The sequence below is a fragment of the Octopus bimaculoides genome, chromosome 6 (assembly GCF_046866305.1).
Source record: "Octopus bimaculoides isolate indiv1 chromosome 6, ASM4686630v1, whole genome shotgun sequence".
NCBI lineage: Eukaryota > Metazoa > Mollusca > Cephalopoda > Octopoda > Octopodidae > Octopus > Octopus bimaculoides.
In genome coordinates, this window is record NC_142933.1 from 21,743,800 (window position 1) to 21,764,878 (window position 21,079).

The 21,079-nt window shown below is 36.5% G+C and overlaps 1 protein-coding gene across 2 annotated transcripts in view; it reads right to left on the reverse strand.

Moving 5' to 3' along the window:
* The window catches only part of LOC106871481 (ran GTPase-activating protein 1), a 38,083-nt gene extending 18,300 nt beyond the window's left edge, over positions 1-19,783 (reverse strand). Inside the window, exons 1-10 of one of the 2 annotated variants that reach the window (XM_014917959.3) lie at positions 18,599-19,783; positions 15,295-15,422; positions 12,040-12,099; positions 10,131-10,310; positions 8,532-8,666; positions 8,255-8,413; positions 6,406-6,519; positions 4,354-4,453; positions 2,910-2,994; positions 811-907 (exon numbers count right to left, since the gene is read on the reverse strand). In XM_014917959.3, coding sequence (XP_014773445.1) covers positions 811-907; positions 2,910-2,994; positions 4,354-4,453; positions 6,406-6,519; positions 8,255-8,413; positions 8,532-8,666; positions 10,131-10,310; positions 12,040-12,099; positions 15,295-15,422; positions 18,599-18,761 — 1,221 coding nt within the window. In that variant the 5' untranslated portion in view covers positions 18,762-19,783. The remainder of the gene's footprint in view (positions 1-810; positions 908-2,909; positions 2,995-4,353; positions 4,454-6,405; positions 6,520-8,254; positions 8,414-8,531; positions 8,667-10,130; positions 10,311-12,039; positions 12,100-15,294; positions 15,423-18,598) is intronic. The other variant, XM_014917960.3, reaches the window with a different exon arrangement.
* Between the last annotated feature and the right edge of the window lie 1,296 nt (positions 19,784-21,079).

The window sequence follows — 21,079 nt, forward strand, 5'->3', positions numbered from 1 at the left end:
ATATCTACCTGGATAGGATGTTACACTTGACCACACAACAGATTATACTGGATAACAGATTACTGGTTATACACAGAGCAACTCATTCTCCCCATGATCTCGTATCCCTTCTTTTGGTCTACAATACTGTTTCTCATCATGCATTACTTCACCTGTCTGATTTAAACACTTAAGCTAAGAAAAAGCCTCTGCACAGTTACAAAATTGGGAGAAAGAGCAGCCAAATCTTCCTCAAATTAAATCCTATGTTAAACAAAAAAAGCCATGTATTTCCTATACAGCAATAAACCTATCCCTCTCCTTTCTTTCATACTTTAACCTTTCAAAGTCATCTCCCTCTACCACAGTGCCACTCAGCTGAGTGGGGCCTTAGTCTTACAAATTAGAGTGAGTACATCCAGTAGTCTCTGTAAAGTGGTTGGTATTTGGAAGGATATCTAGAGATGAAAACCATACCAAAGCAGGCATTGAAGTATGAACTTGTTAGATTCTGTTCAATCATCCAAGCCATGCTAGCTTGCAAAAGACATTAAATGATGATGATTTGACTATATATATGTATATATACAACTCATTTACCTCCAGTCTTGTGCATTCACTACCGAACATCACACTTCAAGAGAGCAAATGATACATCAGCAAAGAGATTACATCATATGGGATAAAAAAAAAAACTTCTACTTCATGGTCAGTAGTAGAAAGTGATTTCATACTGTTGTAAATGCAATTAATCCTACAAATAGCTAACTCATTTGTGCAAATGTGGAGAACTAGCAGAAAATATTTTTTAATAATAATAAAAATTCTCACTTCATACTCTTCTTCTTCTTCCTCCTCTTCCTCTTCTTCTTCTTCCTCATCCTCGTCCTCGTCCTCTTCCTCCTCTTCATCATCACCTTCATCATCACTGAGAAAAGGAAAAGAAACTTCAGAACTACATCAAATACATGTAGAGTACAATGCAGTTTACATTTTACTTGCATATTTATTTACAGGTCAATGTCAGCTGGAAAAACATAGGTAAGAAGAGAATTGTAGAAAATAAATAACAAATCTTTATAATTTTGTTAGACAAGAGAGGCAATGTTCAGGGCCTTTAAAGGCCAAAATCCTAAACTGGTTAAGTGGCTGCAGTTAATACAAAGCTCCTGACAAAAATGTTGAGCAGGGAATTCCAGAACGTTACAGTTTCAAGGGAAAAAGCATTTAGTTAGTGGTCTTCAAAGAATCTGTAGGCATCATATAACCAAATGATTAAGAAGTTCACTTTGAATACACAAAATCCAAGGTTTGATCCTACAGCATAGCATCCTGGGCAAATTTCATTTTCTATAGCCTCAAGTTTAAGCCATACCAATAGATGGAAATTGTATAGAAGGATTGTGCCTGTAATTCCAAAGATACAGCCTTGTCACACACAGTGTCATGCTGATTCTACTGTTTATGTTAAGAGCATACACTATTTCCGCTGATTATGTGTTCAGTTGACTGAATAATAGAATTTTCATTGGTGAATGACAGAGATCCACCAACACCACCACCATTTAAGAATCTACAATCACTGAACAATAGTTTTTGAGAGTTGAAAAAGAAATGAAACCAAAGCCAAATCATTATAAGGTTAGAGTGCAATTGTGAGACTAATTGAGCAAATGAATACTTGTTAAACCCTTTTCTGAATATATTTCTAGAATTATCTATCAGATTTGTTTTAATTAATTTTGAAAATAAGTATCATCATCACTTAACGTCCGCTTTCCCTGCTGGCATGGATTGGACGGTTTGACTGAGGGCTGGCGAGCCAGATGGCTGCACCAATCTGATCTGGCAGCTGGATGCCCTTCCTAACACCAACTGCTCCGAGAGAGTATTGGGTGCTTTTATGTGCCACCGGCACAAGGGCTGGTCAGGTGGTACTGACAACGGCCATACTCGAATGGTGTTTTTTACGTGCCGCTTGCACAGGAGCCAGTCCAGCGACACTGGTAACGACCTCACTCAAATGTTTATCACATGCCACCGGCACAAGTGCCAGTAAGGCGACGCTGGTAACGACACGCTTGAATGGTGCTTTTTATGTGCCACCAGCACAGGAGCCAGTCAGCGGCCCTGGCAACGATCATGCTCAGATGGTCCTCTTAACATTACACTACATGGAAGCCAGTCAGGTGGTGCTCTCATAGGCCACGTCAGCGAATTTTATTTCGATTTCACTTGCCTCAACAGATCTTCACAAGCAGAGTTTAGTGTCCAATGAAAGAAAGGTATGCATAAGTGGGCTGGTTACACCACTGGCATAGGCCACAGGTTATGGTCTCACTTGGCTTGCCCGGTCTTCTCAAGCACAGCATATTTCCAAAGGTCTCGGTCACTAGTCATTGCCTTGGTGAGGCCTAATGTTCAAAGCTTGTGCTTCACTACCTCATCCCAGGTCTTCCTGGGTCTATCTCTTCCATAGGTTCCCTCAACCACTAGGTTGTGATAGTTTTTCACAGTTATCCTCATCCATTCTCTTGGAACATAACTTACCAGATGTTTCTTACACATAACTATGATGGAAGATACTACAGAAAGTGAAGATATAGATACTGGTCTATACAAACCTTTCAACTATTGAAAATTGTCTTTAACACTTTAGTCAAAGGTGCTTTACAAATATGAGAAGTGTATAATTAGTGGACCAGAAGTGTGTCACTGAATTATTATTAATGTTATTATTGTTGTTGTAATAATAGTTTCTAACTTAAAGGGTAATGTTAGTTACATTGCCTCATCTTAGGTCCACCACAAGCCTACAAGTTTATTATGCCAGAGTTTACCCTGGTTTCCACGGCATTTAAACAAGCAATACAGTTATCGATACAAGAACGAACTGAACTAAATATTTTATCAAACAATATGACACTTACCTGAATGAGCCAAGAGAATCAAGTTTCCCAATAGACTCCATATAAACCTTAATGTTCTCTATTCCATCCTCACCTATGCAATTTTCTGAAAGATAGCAACAACAATCATAAAGCAAAAGAAGAAAAGAAATTCATGCATTAGCGATAATAAAATTACAATTACAGGACAGATGTATGCATCTATGCATGTCAACATGTAAATGTTTTTTTTTTTCAGATATGTGTGCACACGCTACACACATGTGCACAAAACTGAAGGAAACCAGTTCTAAAAAGAATTGAACTAAGGAGAAAACAAGATAGAATAAAACACTGTAAAGTAATATTTATCTCTAATAATGATTTTTAGACAGAAATAAGGGCAGAAGTATGTAGAGAAAATGAAAATAAAAAATGATTGAATCAACCCTCACTGTATCACTAGTACTTTAAGCTCACAACAGCTTCAGTGACTTAATTAACCTATGGGAAATGAAAGGTCAAATCTGGCCTGATAAGATTTGAACTTAGGACATAATGGAATTGTAATGAAACAATTATAGGCGCAGGAGTGGCTGTGTGGTAAGTAGCTTGCTTACCAACCACATGGTTCCGGGTTCAGTCCCACTGTGTGGCATCTTGGGCAAATGTCTTCTACTATAGCCTCGGGCCGACCAAACCTTGTGAGTGGATTTGGTAGACGGAAACTGAAAGAAACCCGTCGTAGATATGTATATATATATGTGTGTGTTTGTGTGTGTCTGTGTTTGTCCCCCTAGCATTGCTTGACAAACGATGCTGGTGTGTTTATGTCCCCGTCACTTAGCGGTTCGGTAAAAAAGACCGATAGAATAAGTACTAGGCTTACAAAGAATAAGTCCCGGGGTCGATTTGCTCGACTAAAGGCGGTGCTCCAGCATGGCCGCAGTCAAATGACTGAAACAAGTAAAATAAAATAGTAAACAGGACATAGTATTTCATTTACCATTATACTGATTCTGTCACTCCACTACCTTTCCAATGAATGCTGCCAGTTGTTAAGCTGCAAGTCATCCCTGATCAATGGCATTCAGCTAGGACCATCCTGTCTTTGTAGGATATTCAGGACTAAGTATACAATATGTACTTTTCTTAAGACAGTAATAAGTTATTTGACGGAGATTTGCTGCTATTTCTAGCCAGTCAAGTGACCATATATAGGTTTCCTTATTGGCTTGAAATGCATTTAGCAAGGTGCTTTACCTAATCTCTTTTTTCAGACAGTTATATTGCTATGTCTATGACTACAGTATCCAAAGCCACCTTCATTCAAGAGTTGATTTAAGGGATATTTCACTGTTATTTCTTATAGGTCGAACAACCACACTAGTGCTCTCACATCAGTTCCATGCAATAGGCAGGAGTTCAAATTATTTCATTAAAATATAAATGAACAGACAAACAAATAAATAAATAAAGACTTTACCATTGAGCTCTACAAATTCCAAATTTTCTTTATTCTGCATTGCTTTGATTACAATAGTGGCGCCGTCTCTTCCTATTTCATTACCACTTAATATAAGTTGCTACAAACAGGAGAAAATATATTTTTATATTTGAAAAAGTCACATTATCATACAAGCAGTAATTATCAAAGATTTAAATATCTGAGATGGATTGATTAAATTAATTTTCCAATCTTTTAATATCATCTTTAGTGGGTGTATTGAAAATATTTATACCTACAATTTACACTTGATCACAGATCAACAAGTGTTGAATTCCTGGATATCTACATGATCCTAAACTGAATTTAACCCTTTAGCATTTAGAATGGCTATACCTAGCATAAATAATCTACTAGTTTTATGTTCAAACAAACCAGATCCAACCTCTCATGCATACTGTACAATGTCATTCTAAAAATAAGCAATCACACTAGTGAAATCTCAAAACTTTCAAGATAAGCCATGATTAATTGAAGTCAATATGAAGAAATAAGCATTACATTTGACAGATCTAAACTGGGATCTTACCAAATGACAACTAGAGATTGAAGTGATTGAAACTGTAGATATAAATACTGTAAATAAATATCCTAAAAATGAGTTTAATAATTCACAAAATTTATAATCTTGAAATGATTATCATTGTCATTACCAAGTCATTGAGATAATGAACCTATACCCGTTTTTTCCTCATTCAGCTAATGTAACAAAACTCCATTTACTTCTTACTCTTTTTTTTCTAATTGCCAGCTCTCCACCAGACAATGTACCTAGAAAGTCATTTGGTGTAAGCTATGTTCATGTGTGAACATGCATAATGAAAAACAAAATGTATCCTGCAGTGATTATCATTTGATGAAGTCAATAGTTCTCTCCTCGACATGACTTCCATCTACAGGTAGATCTAGAATTTATAAATCAAAGCTTCCTCATGACACCATCCTTACTTAGGAGCAAAACTCTTGTTCTGACAGGCCTAGGCCTTAAGTTGCTCAACCACTAAGATCCAGGGGCAAGTTTTATGAATACAACTCAAAGCAGTAAGACAAGTTTTTAGACAATTATATTTAACTTGATGTACGTGTCTGTTACACACACACACACACACACACACACCAATGAACTTCTTTCAGTTTCAGTCTACCAAATCCACTCAAAAGGCTTTGGCTGGCTTGGAGCTACAGTAGAAGACACTTGTCAAAGGTGCCATGCAGTGGGACTGAACCCAAGACTACATGGCTAGGAAGCATATACTCACTCACACACACAACTCTAGTAAATTATTATAAAGAGATTTGATTTTTTTTCCAAACCAAACTGCTTGACACTGCTGTTGATTCTATTATAAAAAATTGTCTGTTTGAAAATGATCATATACAAATCAGAACCTTCTGTTATAACTTTATCACTGAGAAAATGACAAGGGACTGAGAGTTGTGGCAATTTGCTGTACATGAGATGACATGTCAAGCTAAGTAAAATCACGGTCATCCACACATACAGGCTTGTCCTTTACGGGTGCTGGTGCCACATAAAATGCACTAATACTGGGCTGCGCAAATGCACCCAACACATTCTGTAAAGTAGTTGGCATTAGGAAGGGCATCCAACCATAGAAACCATGCCACAACAGACAATTGGAGTCTGGACAGCTCCTGTCAAATCCATGCCAGCATGGAAAACATGTTAAATGAGGATGATTTGCATACAAACACCATAATTAATGATAAAGTTATTTTGCGAGATACATATGCATTCCTAGTCAATTTCTGAATTTACTGAAGCACATAAGCAGTATACGTCATTAGAAATATGGCAATAAGATGATTAAACTAGAGATAGAGACAATTAATTGATCAGCAGTCCGATCCCCAAATTCTTTTGACATCTTACACAATACCTTAATGTTAGGTTTGCACCAAGAAAAAGGAAAGTCGCAGTACAATAGTTTATCTATCTAAAAACTCTCACAACTCCTACCACACTAGCAAGTCAACAAATCTGACAATAATAAAATGAATACAACTCACTTTTAAACATGTGTGTGATGTCTTCAAACTTTCACCTATAGCTTTTGCACCTCCAGTCTTCAGAAGACAATCACCAAAATTAATTACTTCAAGCCTCTGCAGTTTTGGAAGGACCTAGAGAGAAGACATTGACAAAATCTTGATCTCATACATAAGCAGAAAGTAATAACAAATTAACAAGAATAGAAAATTTTACAGTTTCATTATTTTGTTTTTTCTTTTTTTAATGAATATTTGGAATATAATGTAGGAGAAATGCTTTACGTGGGTATCAAAACAGGGTCACAGGTTCAGCTAAACGTTTATCATCTTTTCAAACAAAGATACATAGACACAGGTTCTGACAAAAGAGGCAGAAAACTAGATTGTTCTTAGAACTTGACTGGTACTATTTTATTCATCTTTGAAGAGTAAAAGATCTTGGTAGGAGTTGAACTCAGAGTGTAAAAGTATATAACTAAATACCACAAGGCACTTTGTCCGGAATGTTACTGATTCTGCCAATAATAATAATGAGCCAAGGTGTAAAGTGTCTGTGTAGATACTTGACCTGCAAGAAATAACAACCAAATTTATCTCAAGTTCGACAATCAGAGCTGTGACTAAGGATTTAAATAACAACACGATTATGATTTCTCTTGACTAGTCACAAAGCAAATTATGCAGAAGGTGCAATGTATAAGTGAATGAACTAATTCCAGTAAGCTTCTTGGTTAGTTGAGATTACCCGGTAAAGAACATAGGGCTAGTTTCCCAGTTTCGTACATTTCTTCTTGGATGAGATGCCAGTCCATCACAGGAAAACTCATTTTTTATCAGCTGAGAGGATTAGAACAACGTGAAATGAAGTGGTTTGCTCAGACCATGAATTGAAGCCACACTCTTACAATCACGAGTCCACCACTAATCACTAAACTATGTGCCTTGACATAGTAAACTTCTTAGTATATAGTATATATCTCAGACAATAGACAGATGAATCTTGTGCTTAACTGTTTCTGCCGACAACCTTTGAGCTAATAATGACAGAGAATCATGAAAATTTCATGATTTGTTGTTTAGCCCCAGGACAGAAATTGAACAGCAATAAGGTCAATACCAACTGAACTATGAGTATTCCACCCTTTCATATATCTAGGATTACATTATTTAATGTGCCATACTTTTTAAAAATAGTAAGATATGATTTGAGAGAATTTGGTTGCTATTCCAAGCAGGTCAGATTACAGCAAATTTCTTTATGCCAATGAGGGAACCTTCCCCATTGGCATAAAGAAAGACTGCAACAAAAAATATAAGTGGGGACACACCAAGTGAGATGAACCAACATAGAGGTTAGTTGTAGAGATCTGTACAGAGTATAACTGTTACATGACGGAGAAAGGGAAAGTAAGAGGTCTTTCACGGCTGGCAGCTGAGATATTGAAGGGAATGGGCTGGAGACTAACTAGAAATAGTCACTCAAATTATACGGAAGTGGATTATTTCAACAGTAGAGAAGCAGTAGCATATTAATCAAGTTGCAAAAGCAGGACAGGCTAATCAGTTGGCCTGTTCCTCTTTTCTTTCTCATTTTGATGCTTATCGTTCACAGTAAAATGTTTGCTATTTTGGTAACATTTAGTGTAGTTACAGAAAAATAGATTGGATGGGGAACAGAATAAAGAACTGCAAGCTCCTAAACCGTTTCTGTAGAAAATGTACGAATGCAATAAGGTTTTTTCCTTTGGCACAAGACTGCAAGTTTTTGGAGGGAGAGTATAATTGATTATATGACACCAGTATAAGAACTTGTACTAATGAATTAAAAAAGCAATAGTTGACTTTGCCAGTGTTTCTTGTAACTTACTTCAGCCATAGCTTGAGCTCCGTTTTCTGAAAATGTGTTATCATTGAGGTTAAGAGTTCTTAAGGAAGGGTTTGAGGCCAAAGCCTTAGCAAGGGCCAAAATACCCTTATGTTGGATTCCATTCTGTGGCATTTCAATACGCTCCAATGAACCAATGGTCTGCAAGAAAAATAGAGAGAGAAAGATAGAATGGTATAGGGAAAATATACGACATAAGTCGCATAAGACAAACGCAGTAATTCAATGTCTTCAACAAATGCAAAAGTAGAAAGTCTACCTTAAAGGCCTGTGCAAGAGCAGTAGCTCCTTCGTTTTCCAACCGGTTCCGTCCAGATACAAAAACACTCAACTGAAATGGTGTGCCAGCAGCCACACTGGTTTCATGACACTTCAACATAGTTTTGGCCAGCAGCTACAAAATAGAGAAATCTACAGTATTTCAAATTAGAAATAGTTGGGGTTTTTTTTTTCATAATCACAATAGTATTTGAAATAATTTCTTTTATTCATCGCAGAGGCATCAGAAAAGAAGACATTACAAGACAAGCTACAACATAGACGGGGTGGGTACATAAAATAAGGTGAGGAGGGAAAGAAAGTAAAGAGTGAAATGAGTTGAAAAGTATACATAATAGACAAAATATACGATGATACAGTCCTCCAGATACAAGAGAGCCACCAATGAGGTCCAATCAAGAAACTCCACAGATCCACCAAGAGTATATGCTCTCTTCCAACAGATGTTTTCCAATGTACAGACATATGCTTTGAGTGGTTCCATTCACTCTAACCATTTTAACTAGTCATCCACCTTTGATAATTCAGAAGAGAGCACTTCCCTCTTCACACTCTAATTCCTTTCCAAGTGGAACTTGAAAAAGTAGATGAGGACTTGACGAAAGATGAAGGTGTCTATCATCAATTCGTTCAACATTGTTCCCGACACATTTACCACAGCCATCAGACACAAGTAAAACTGCCTGTTCATTCCTATTAAAGGAGGGGAGGGCGTTTATTGTTAGTATTAAGGCAGCAAGCTGGCTGAATCATTAGGGTATGGGAAGGAATGCTTTGCAGTATTTTTTTCACTCTTTACATTTTGGGTTCAAATTCTACCAAGGTCAACTTAGCCTTTCATCCTTCCGCGGCTGATAAAATAAGTACTAGTTGAACATTGGGGGCTATATAATTTACTAGCTCCTCCCACAAAATTTTAGGTCTTGTGTCTATAATAGAAAGGATTATTATCATCATTATCATAAAGCTAAAATTAAATCACAGAATCAGAATTCAATGCAAGTCATATGTCTGGGTATTCCTTGAATTATAAATAAAACATTTACAATGAACAATAACTCTGCCTGGTGGAAAATAGTCCCTACCTACCCAACAGTAATTAGGACTAAATAGACCGAGGTTTAAAGACCAGGTAAACAAGTAGTAAAAATACAAAAAGAAAAAAAAGAGTATAAAAATTGTGACTAATTATTCAATGACATCTTTTAAATTGAGGTGATTTACTGTATTTACTTGTGCATAATCTTGTTAAATCTTAGTACAAAATTTTTCCCCCCTTCGTAACTTTACATCGTCCTATGTATACATTGCACCCCAGTTTTTCCAGTTAAAATCAAGTATAAAATAGTGCAACTTGTGCACAAGTAAGTAGAGTATGTGTTATAAAATATGTTCACGTCACAATGTAACATGTTTGGCTCATGTATCACAATGTAACATTGTTCATGTATCATAATGTTATGCTCATATATCAGAAAGCAAGATGTTGTAGACATGTCATTAGAAAACAAGGTAAGATATTATGTACATGTGTCATTACATAAGATGCGTTCATATGTTCAAACAAGAAAATAGTTACCTTTCCACCACTGATACCAAGTCCATTATTGTTCAGGTAAAGCTCTTTCAAAGAATAACAGCAGCTGCTGAGCAAGAGTTCTTCAATTCCTTCCACACCAATAGCACCAAATGCATTGTCACTGAGATTTAGTTCCACCAGATGAGCTCCTGCTGTCATAACACCTGCACCTAAAGCTTTCTGGAAAATACAAATGATAAAACTATATTAACCACAGTCATCCTCATTTCAAGGTTTAGTGGTTAGTGGGCCAAAGTTACAGAAGACCAGACACAGAAAGTTACTTTCAATAGTTGTTGCAGCACACAATAAAACAGATTTCAATCTCTCTCTTTGGTTAGGTAACCATGTACCTCCTCTACACCTGTTCCTGTCTTACTACAACCTTTCATTATCTGACACAAGATTCTCCTTCCCCTCTCAAAGGGTCTTTGTCTTGCAAGTTACTTGATGACCCTGCCAGTGCTGATGTCATGTAAAAAGCATCCAGTCCACATTGTAAAGTGGCTGGCGTTTGGAAGGGCATCCAGCTGTAAAAACATGCCAAAACTGACCTCGACTGTGCTTGTGCCACGTAAAAAGCACTCAGTCCAATCTGCTAGGTGGTTGGTATTAGGAAGGGTATGCATTTGTAAAAACCCCGCCAAAAACAGACAGAAGTCCAACCCTTGCCAATATGGAAGGTAGATGTTAAATGATGATGATGATGAAGTTAGGATTTCCTGAGTAGTGGAAGCCACCTTTCTTTGATACAATACACAGAAAAACCAATAACAGAAACATGGTATGGATACCCAATTTGCTAGAAGTAGCAGCCAAATCTCTTGTTCTTGCCTTTAAAAAGGACTAGTCCCAACAAATGACAAAGTGGTTATTGGTTTTCTTGATTAGATATCGTCACAAACAACTACACCCAAGCAAAAAAATCACACAAAAGTATCCAAACTAGTAAAATCTCAAATTTGTTACATCTCTCGAAAATACAGGCTTATACCCATCACAATCAAAATGGCATCCATTTTCTATATCACCCAAATCATCATGTTAGTTTTAACATCTTCTCCATGCTTACATGGATTAGATGGATCTTGTTGAGGGTGGTTTTCTATGGTCAGATTCCTTCCTTGTCATCAACCCCCCACCAGTTTCCAAGCAAGTTAATATTTCCTCATGACCTGACAAGTTTTCACGGAGGCTAGGAAACAAACAACACCAATTCGTATGATGATGCCCATTAACAGTCATCCTGCAATGTCAAGACAAAGAGACAAACACATACATCATCATTTAATGCTTCCACAAGTCAGATGGAATTTGTTGAGGCAAATTTTATACAGCCAGATGCTCTGTCACCAACCCTTGCCTGTTTCCAAGTATAATAATATTTCTCCAAGGCCAGACCTGTTTTTCACAGAAGACTGGAAATGAACAATCTCATTAGTATGATGGTGATGCTCATTTACAACCATTACATGAAGTCTAGTCAGGGATACACACACACACACATAATATATGTGTGTGTATCCTTGTCTAGACATCATTAAATTTATTTACAAGACTTTGGTTGGCTAAGGGCTATAGTAAAAGACACTTGCCCAAAGTGCTGTACAGTGGTACTGAACCCAAGACCACATGGGTGGGAAGCAACCTTCTTAACCACAAAGCCCCGGTTTTTCTTATTCACAATTATTAAGAGAAAAACACTAACAAAATCTGCACAATGGGTACTGTCATAATTTTAAGGCCCCACAATATGAGTGGTGTAATAAGTGGTAATGGAAACAACTGAAATTGGAAAATGAAACTGATAACAATAGCATCATTATTATTTCAAACACGACAAAGACAGGAGGCTGAAGAGAGACGAAAACAGGGCTGAAGAGATATAGTGAAACAAAATTCTACATACCAATGAGGGTGGAACTTCCTCCCTTAGTCGTCCAGTAAATATATCACTCCATAGAGCTCTCTAGAAAATGGAGTAAAGGAAAAATGACATTAAAATTAGTTTTGAAATACATAGTAGCAAGGAGGTTAATGTGCTGGATGGTCACAAGTTCAAACTCTACAACAAACACGTTGATCTCTCTAAAATAACTTACAAACCCATTGGTTTATCAGGGTACAACTGAAAATGTCAAATCCTTCAAAGGAGGCAACAATGGAATGGGTATTTTGTTGTCTGAGGCCCACAGAAGGATTTAAAACTTACAATGGAAGTTAGTGAAATCCTTGGTCAAAGACCTGCTTCATTGAGTTGCAAATTATTTTGTTGGAACCACTGTCACCATATTCTGGTTGATTTTGCTTTTCTTTCAAACATATTAAAATGAAATAAGTAAAACGATGATGATGTTGGTATAGTTGCAAGCAGACATAGACACTCTCTTTGCTCTTCCACTCTAACCTAAAGGAACATCTAGGATGTGATTGTTAGAAGGGCAGGGGAGACAACCACCACCCAGCTGGCACACATTACAGTTAATTAAACTAGAGCAGTGTAAAATGAAAAGCTTTGCTCATGGTCACAATGTGCAACCCAGGCTAGGGAATTGATTCCAAGACCTTATGATCATGTGTTGAGCACCCTAACCTCTAAGCCACATGCCTTCACAACAATGGCATGCCAACCTACTTATAGGCTAAGTGCAATCTGCTGCATTGCATCCTTAAAAAACACATTTTTATTTGCTTCAAGCCTGTTTAACTATAAGTAGGTGCCACTTTTAACCCATACTTCAGTGGTTAGCATAAAAGTATCTATAAAACTATAAAACCTGTACCACTAATATTAGCATGAAATGGCTGATGGAAAACAAGGACTATAATGATTTCTAATATATTGTTAGATATAGTTCATTGTATTCATACTAGTATTTGGCTGATACTTATTCTATCAACCTTGGAAGGAATTGAACTGATAATGTACAGAGGAAAACTGAATATCACAGAACATTCAGTTCAATGCTCTAGTGATTCTTCCAATCAATAGCCACCAGCAAAAGGCTACAAATTTGAGAAGGAGGGAGGTAGAATAACATAATTAGTACTTATTGACACTAAAGGGATGAAATATAAAGTGAACCTGGTCATATTTGAACACCGAGGTACAGAACTAAGGAAAGGGATTTAGGCAGCAATTTATTTCTGCCATGTCACAGCATTTTAATATCTTATTATAATTCTGCTTGTCATTGCATTACTTAGCCTGTCGGTAACGCTTTCATGTGATTGGAGAAAATGAAGAAGAAAGAAAATAGGGAGAGGAAAAAAGAGGGAGGGAGGAAAGAAGGAGACGTGTCCATGACATGAGGTAGAGGGAATGTAATTGTAACACTCTCATATGATTAGTTGAAGGGAAGGAGAGGAGGAAAAAAAAAGAGAGAAAGAGGATAAGGCAAAGAGTGGGACAGAAAGAGGGTGAGAAAGAAAGAGAGAGAGAAGTGTCTGTGACGTGAGGTAGGAGGAACATAATAATTTTAGCAGAGGGGTGATGTTCTGATGGTGAGATTAAAGGGAGGGAGAGAGGAGGGAAAGAAGGGAGAGAGAGGAGGGAGAGAAATGGTGGTGATGGCAGTGGTGATTGGACAGTGAAAAGTGTGTTTTAAAAATTGAACTAAGACTTTATATAACCTATCACTTAACATGTGCATAAGTGCAATTCCATGAAATATTCTTATTTACGTGGCAGACATATGCAATTTAACTAAAAGTTGTATCATATGTATAGGATATTCTTTTTTTTTGTTTATAGGAAAAATGGAAAAATAAGAGTGAATATTCATTTTGTGAGTGGTGTGTATTAAGTCTATAAAATTGTGCATAAAGTGTATATACAAAATGCATTAAGTAATCATCGTATTCCAATTCCTTTCACATTTCAATGAGTTGCAGATGAGCGACTATCTTTCCATACACACACAACACAGGCTACACTTTCAGTTTTTTGGATAAAGTTATCAGAAATAACCCAATAGGTTTATAATTAATTCCATGAAAAATTCACAGGTGCCACTAGTTATAATAATAATAATTGCTTTAAATTTTAATTTATTATAATTGTTTTAAATTTAGGAAAAAGATCAGTAATTTTAGGAGGAGGTTAGTCAATGCCATCAACTCCAGTACTTGACTGATACTTAATTTTATTGACTCTAAAAGGATGAAAGGCAATGTTAATCGTGGTGGAATTTGAGCTCAGATAATAAAAACAGGCAAATACTGCAAAGCATTCTGTTCAACACTAACAATTCTGCTAATCTACAGAATTTTAAGGGGTAGATGGCTAAGTTGATTACATCGAGCTAGTGCTTAACTAGTACTTATTTTATCAACACCAAAAGAAATGAAAGGCAAAGTCAACCTCAGTATTTGAATTTAGAATATAAACCTGGAAGAAATACAACTAAGCATTTTTTGCAGTGTGTTAACGATTCTAAAAATAACAATAAATTCTCGTGGCCGTTTTCGTGCGGGTGACACGTAAAAGCACCCACTACACTCTCTGAGTGGTTGGCGTTAGGAAGGGCATCCGGCTGTAGAAACTCTGCCAAATTAGATTGGAGCCTGGTGTTGCCATCCGGTTTCACCAGTCCTCAGTCAAATCGTCCAACCCATGCTAGCATGGAAAGCGGACGTTAAACGATGATGATGATCCAAGGCCATAAATACGGTGGGATCTAATAACGAATTGAGTTGATTGGTACTTTATTTTATTGACTCTAAGGAAAAAGTAACTGTCCACACCAGTAGGATATGAACTCTGAACTTGAAACTGATAAGCTAATAACTATTGTGTATTTCCGCTAGCACTGTCATTCCCACGCCATATAATTATTATTTATTTCTTTATTGCCCACAGGGGGCTAAACATACAGGGGACAAACAAGGGGATTAAGTCAATTACATCGACCCCAGTGATTAACCGGTACTTATTTAATCAACCCCGAAAGGATGAAAAGCAAAGTCAACCTGGAATTTGAACTCAGAATGTAACAGCAGACGAAATACCACTAGGCATTTCGCCTGGTGTGCTAACATTTCTGCCATGATGCTGATGATTCTGTGAGACTTCTGACTATGGTACAAGTCTACACCACATATCACTTTAAATTTTTTTCATACATTAAAAAACAATAATAATAGTAATTTCCAAACAACTTACTTTAAATTCTGGATGATTTTCCAAACTCTTTGCAATTGCCTTAGCAGCATTCAGTCCTACTGTATTCCCATCCATACGTAACACACACATATTCTTGAAATCATTGATTGCATCAATGATTTCTTGTGCTATATAGAAAAAAAGATAACAATAAATATTACAGAATTTGACAAAATTTAAAGTTCATAGGTATCATTATTATTTTAACATCAGCTTTACAATACCAATACTATGTTGAAAGGTTTATATTACACTGTATAACATTTCTCCACATATGTTCATCACTTCATTAGCATTTAATGTCCATTCTCCATGCTGGCATGGGTTGGACAGTTTGACTGAAGGCTACATCAGGTGCTAGTTGTCTGTTTTGGCATGGTTTCTATGGCTGGATGCCCTTCGTAATGCCAACCACTTCACAGAGGGTACTGGGTGCTTTTTACGTGGCGCTGGCATGTGTACTTTCAAAATCATGTCCCTTCTAACTTTACTTCTTAAGTCTTCTTTGGTCCTACACTAATATTAGCAACCAAATAAATTTATTTCTAACAGTTTAGAAATTAATGCATTTGGTTGCTCATATCATGGGCAATGTCTCTTCTCTCTTAACTAAAATGTAAAATAACTGTCTATCAAGGGGTAGCTTCCACCACCAAATTCATAACATATTTGACATATACCAGCATAGATCTTCTTTCATACACCAGCCAATGCCTTTTATTACAAAGAAATACATACACACACTGAAAGAGAAATCTTTTGTTATCTCTTATGCACATTTTTTTAACTGATATTTTGCAGAAATATGGCTTTTGAGATTGTGGTGTGCTTAATGCTAAAATTTCAAATATAAATCTGAAAACCGAGAGGAAAATATTTGGATGATAAAAATGGGTGACAAAGTCAGAGTGAGAAGAAAACAGTCCAAAACGCCTCAATCAATTTTGTTTAAATAAATTTTAACAATATAATTGTAATCTAAACCTTTTAATACGTATCTCTACAAAGTTTCATTGCATTTTGCAATAAGTTATGAGGAAGTAAAGCCCAGATGAGAAGCACCAATCTGCTTGATAGAATACATCAGAGATCTAAACTAAGGTCTACTACTTATATAATATTAAATATTTGGAATTATGTTGTTAATTTAGTCATGAAAAAAATTCCATAAGCTCATTTCTTAATCATTTGAACATGAATTTCAGCTTATTCAAGTTACAGCATACCTACACATGCCCTGCCACCGACTGTTTCCTCACAACTTTCAGAAAAATGGATGGTTTTTTTTTTAATGAAATACACTTCAACTGGTGTAGATAGATTTTGAGTACAGTCATTCCTCGACTATCGTGGATGTTATGTTCCTAAACCTGAAAATCCGCGAAATAGAAACAGTACTATACTGTATATATATATTTTTAAAATTTTCATTTGTATATATTTATTTTATTATAAATGCAAAACAATACCATAAGCTTAAATAATAAACGGCGATAGGTGGTGAACCGTGATATGGCGAGAAATTACTGCAGGTCGGAATTTGTGGTGAAAAATTTTTTCCAGAGGTGGGGAAAATTCACAGATGTCGGCTTTGTCTCCTCATAACTTTTGAAGTTTTCTACAAAATCCTTTCAGACGGTTACATTACGATTATATAGGAATTGTGCATACTGACATCACAATTTTTTTCGAAATTTCTAGTTTCATTTTGTTGACATACATATGCTGTGTACCAACCAATTTTTTTTAACCACATTAAATTCCGATATAATCGTAATCTACACACTCTGAAAGGTATTTGTAGAATGTTTCATCTAAACATGCCCATTTTTCTGAGTTATGAAGAAACAAAACCGCCTAGTGTAAATTTTTCGAAACCCCTCTTCCCACTCCGGGAAAAAATGCTTACAATAAATTACGGGTGGAGATCTGAAATAGCACGCACACATACGTTGGGTTATTTGCTTTGACAGGGATTTTTTCATTTTTTATTTCCACCAAATACATCTAAATGGTTCGGAGTGGGGCGCTTCTTATAAAAAAAATATTTCGAAAATTTGATTTTGTTACTCCCTTCCGGCCCTTCCCAGGGCCCTCAAGACGGACTGTTTCAATTTTATTTTGCACTACGCACTTAAAAATTCAGATGTAAACGAAATCTACATCATCAGAAGCGTATTTGTGGAAGATGTTATTAAAAAATATCCATTTTTCTGAAAGTTAGAAAACAAAGACGGGTGGGAGGCACAATGGGTAGGTGAAACTTAAGATCGAGCATTCACTTCGAATATTGATTACATATATGTGAGTCGGTCACTGAAAAACAAATTAGGACACTTCTTTACTATAATTCACAACTCGGATACCTGAAGGAATAGGGTGAAGATAAAGAATACGCACACCCGGTGGTTGGGGGTCAGGGTTACGCCGAAAACGGGTGGTGTGCGTATTCTTTACCTCAGCCAAGGAATAGTAATTGACGTCTACTGTAACATAACTTCTGATGATTACGAATAGACAAATGACGTATATTTGTTGCCTTCTATTTGTAATCACAAACACACATGGACGCAAATAAATACAATAATGATATTCTATGAGCTTTAAGCTTTTATCAACTGACGTAGATTTAGTCCGCCAAAAGCTTTTACTCAAATGCGGTCGAAAACAATTTTGTTTCCACACGCACAATATATATATAGGCATAACTACAGGGTTTCATTTTTCTGAAAGTTATGACCTCCCAAAGTCTGGGGGGTAAAACCCTGTAGTTATGCCTATATATATATAGTAGAAGTTAGTCCTCACAAGGTGTCCTGAATGGCGATTATGTGCGTTGATCTTTTAATTTAAGGCTTTAGTAAATCTATTCTTGTGAATGAACACCTTGAACGTGTTATTCGCAAGTATGATTTAAGAAAACAAGGTAATCAATAGTTTTCTATATAGATAGACCTCTTTCGCTCTCTCTCTCTCTCTCTCTCTCTCTCTCTCTCTCTCTCTCTCTCTCTCTCTCTCTCTATATATATATATATATATATATATATATATATATATATATATATATATACATTAAGCAAAGCGTACAAGTAATTTTCTTTATCCGTGCGCAACAAAGTCAAGGGACATCAAGAACCACCGACTTTTGGTTTTAATTTTACTTCTTTTCAACTAATGGAACAATCAATGTATAAACACATATATATTGTTTGTTTGTATATAGGAGAAATAAAGAGTAATGATTTAAGAATGAAAGGAAAGCAACGAAAACAATAACAAGACAATAACAAAATAAAATACGGACCATCTTCAGCCTCGTTCAATTTCAGAGACCGGCCAGAGAAGCTTAACTCGTTTTTCTCATCTTCTACTGTAGTTTGCGAAAGTAATGATGTTATACTGGAAACATCGTTCGGATCCGATGTAGTCGGCGTGTCCGCAGACTTGAACACAAAAGGGGAGGACATAACAGCGCGTACAAATAGCAAAGAGAAACAAACCAGGAGACCCAACTAAATTTAAGCTAGCAAAACCCGACAAGAAGTTTCAAAGAATGGCGGTGAAAAGGAATTGAAAATTCCCGGTTACTCTCTTTATATAGAGGTACGAAAAGACTACGGCCTTCTTCCGGGTCAATTATTTTTGTCACGTTTTTCACTTGATTTAATAATTTTGGTGTGAGTGTTCAAGAAAACGATTTATGGAAATGTACACACATAAATATTGTATTAAAATAAGTTATCTTTACATGCCATGTTTGCAATTCTCTATATAATTGATAGCAAAGTGTGTATAAAATGAAATTTAATCCAGGTTTACTCTCATATCGATCACGTTAGCAAAGCTTTAACATTTTTGTGACAACATATTCTCTCCATGCATTCTAATGAAAAATTTAAGGAAAGAGGTAAAATCTACTCTCTCTTTGGAAGAGAAATTGATTTTGGCAGTGATAGAAAGGCAGAAGATACCAGAAGTGGCCAAGTAAAACGAGATGCATAACCTGCAAAATTAAGGAAAAACGTAAAAAAGGGAATTATTTGATTCTTTCACCCGCACAATTTTCACCCCCCCCCCCAAAAAAAACATCTCGGATTTTTTGCGTGGAATCAAGTACCTTGACCTCCTAATATACTGCAAACTCCATATTTTTACTCGGAAAAAAGGGGGTGGGAACCGCCCCCCCCCCCCATATCCCGAATCATTGGAAATTTCTTTTTTCGTCGAATGAAATCCGGTGACCTAATATGTTACAAAATCCTTTGGTGGTGGGGGGAAACGGGGGGTGGAGTGAGGTGGAAGCCTCGGAAATTTCCCCTTCCACCCCCATTGATCTTTTCACAGGCCCGATTTTCACTAAGAAAAAAAAAAAACTCGGATTTTTTGCATGGAATCAAGTACCATGACCTCCTAATATGCTGAAAACCTCTTATTTTTGTTCGAAAAAAAGCCGTGGGTGGGAAACCGGACCCCCACCTATCCTGGAATCATGGGAAATTTTTTTTTTTTCCGTTGACTGAATTCTGGTGACCTCCTAATATGCTACAAAACCCCTTTTTGGGTCCGGAAAACAGGGTGAGGTGGAGTGGAACCCTCGGAAATTTCACCTCACCCCCATCTTCAAATATTTTTGGCTATTTCTTTCTTTATCCATAATCTTGGTTGATATTTTGCAGAAATACGTTTTCGAGAGTGTGTGGATTACATTAGATTGAAAATTCAAAGAAGTTTGGAATGAATAAGTGAAGATGCAGAGGTTATAGAAGTTAATGGTAACGAAGTGTAGAGAGATAGACGATAAATTCATCTTAAAAAAAAACACATTAGAGTTTTTGCATGTATGAGTGAAATGAAGTAAAAGTAAAATATTAACAAAATATCTTTTTCCAACCTTTTAAAATAACTGGATATAATATATATATAATAATCCCGAATAGATTTTCCTAGCTTGCCAGTCCTCAGTCAAACCGTCCAACCCATGCCAGCATGGAAAGCAGACGTTAAACGGTGATGATGATGTATAATGATATATATAATTATGATGGATTTTTTTTTTTTTGAAAATCGTGCGGGTGAAAGGATCAAAATTTACCAAAAAAAGGGCACATCTTGACAAGTGTCCCTCCCCCATCGACTTTATTTCCTCATAACGTCTATAGAAATGGATATCTTTTAATGGAATTGTTTTGGTGGGGGATGTGCAATACGCATCTCGTCGTTTTCCATTTTTCAGAAAGTTATGAAGGAACAAAATCGAAGGAAAATCTTAGATCAACAATCATGGCCGAAGTCCAATTTTGAAAGTATTCTTTTTTTCTTTTTTTCTTTTACTTGTTTCAGGCATTTTGACTGCGGCTATGCTGGAGCACCGCATTTAAGGGTTTTTAGTCGAAGTAATGGACCCCAGAGCTTATTCTTTGTAAGACTAATATCGGTCTCTTATGCAGACTCCCTAAGTTACAGGGACGTAAATACACCAACATTGGTTGTCAAGTGATGGTGGGGGAACAATCACAGACACAAAGACATACAAATATATACATATATATACAACGGGCTTCTTTCAATTTCCGTTTACCAAATCCACTCACAAGGGTTTTGGTCGACCGGAGGCTATATAGAAGAAGACACTTGCCCAAGGTACCATGCAGTGGGACTGAACCCTAGAATCATGTGGTTGAGAAGCAAGCTTTTTACCACAAGCCATGCCTGCAATGTTTTGGAATTAAGAAAAGTATGTTTAAATTAACTTCTTTTGATACCAAACTTCTGTGTACGTTTCTGT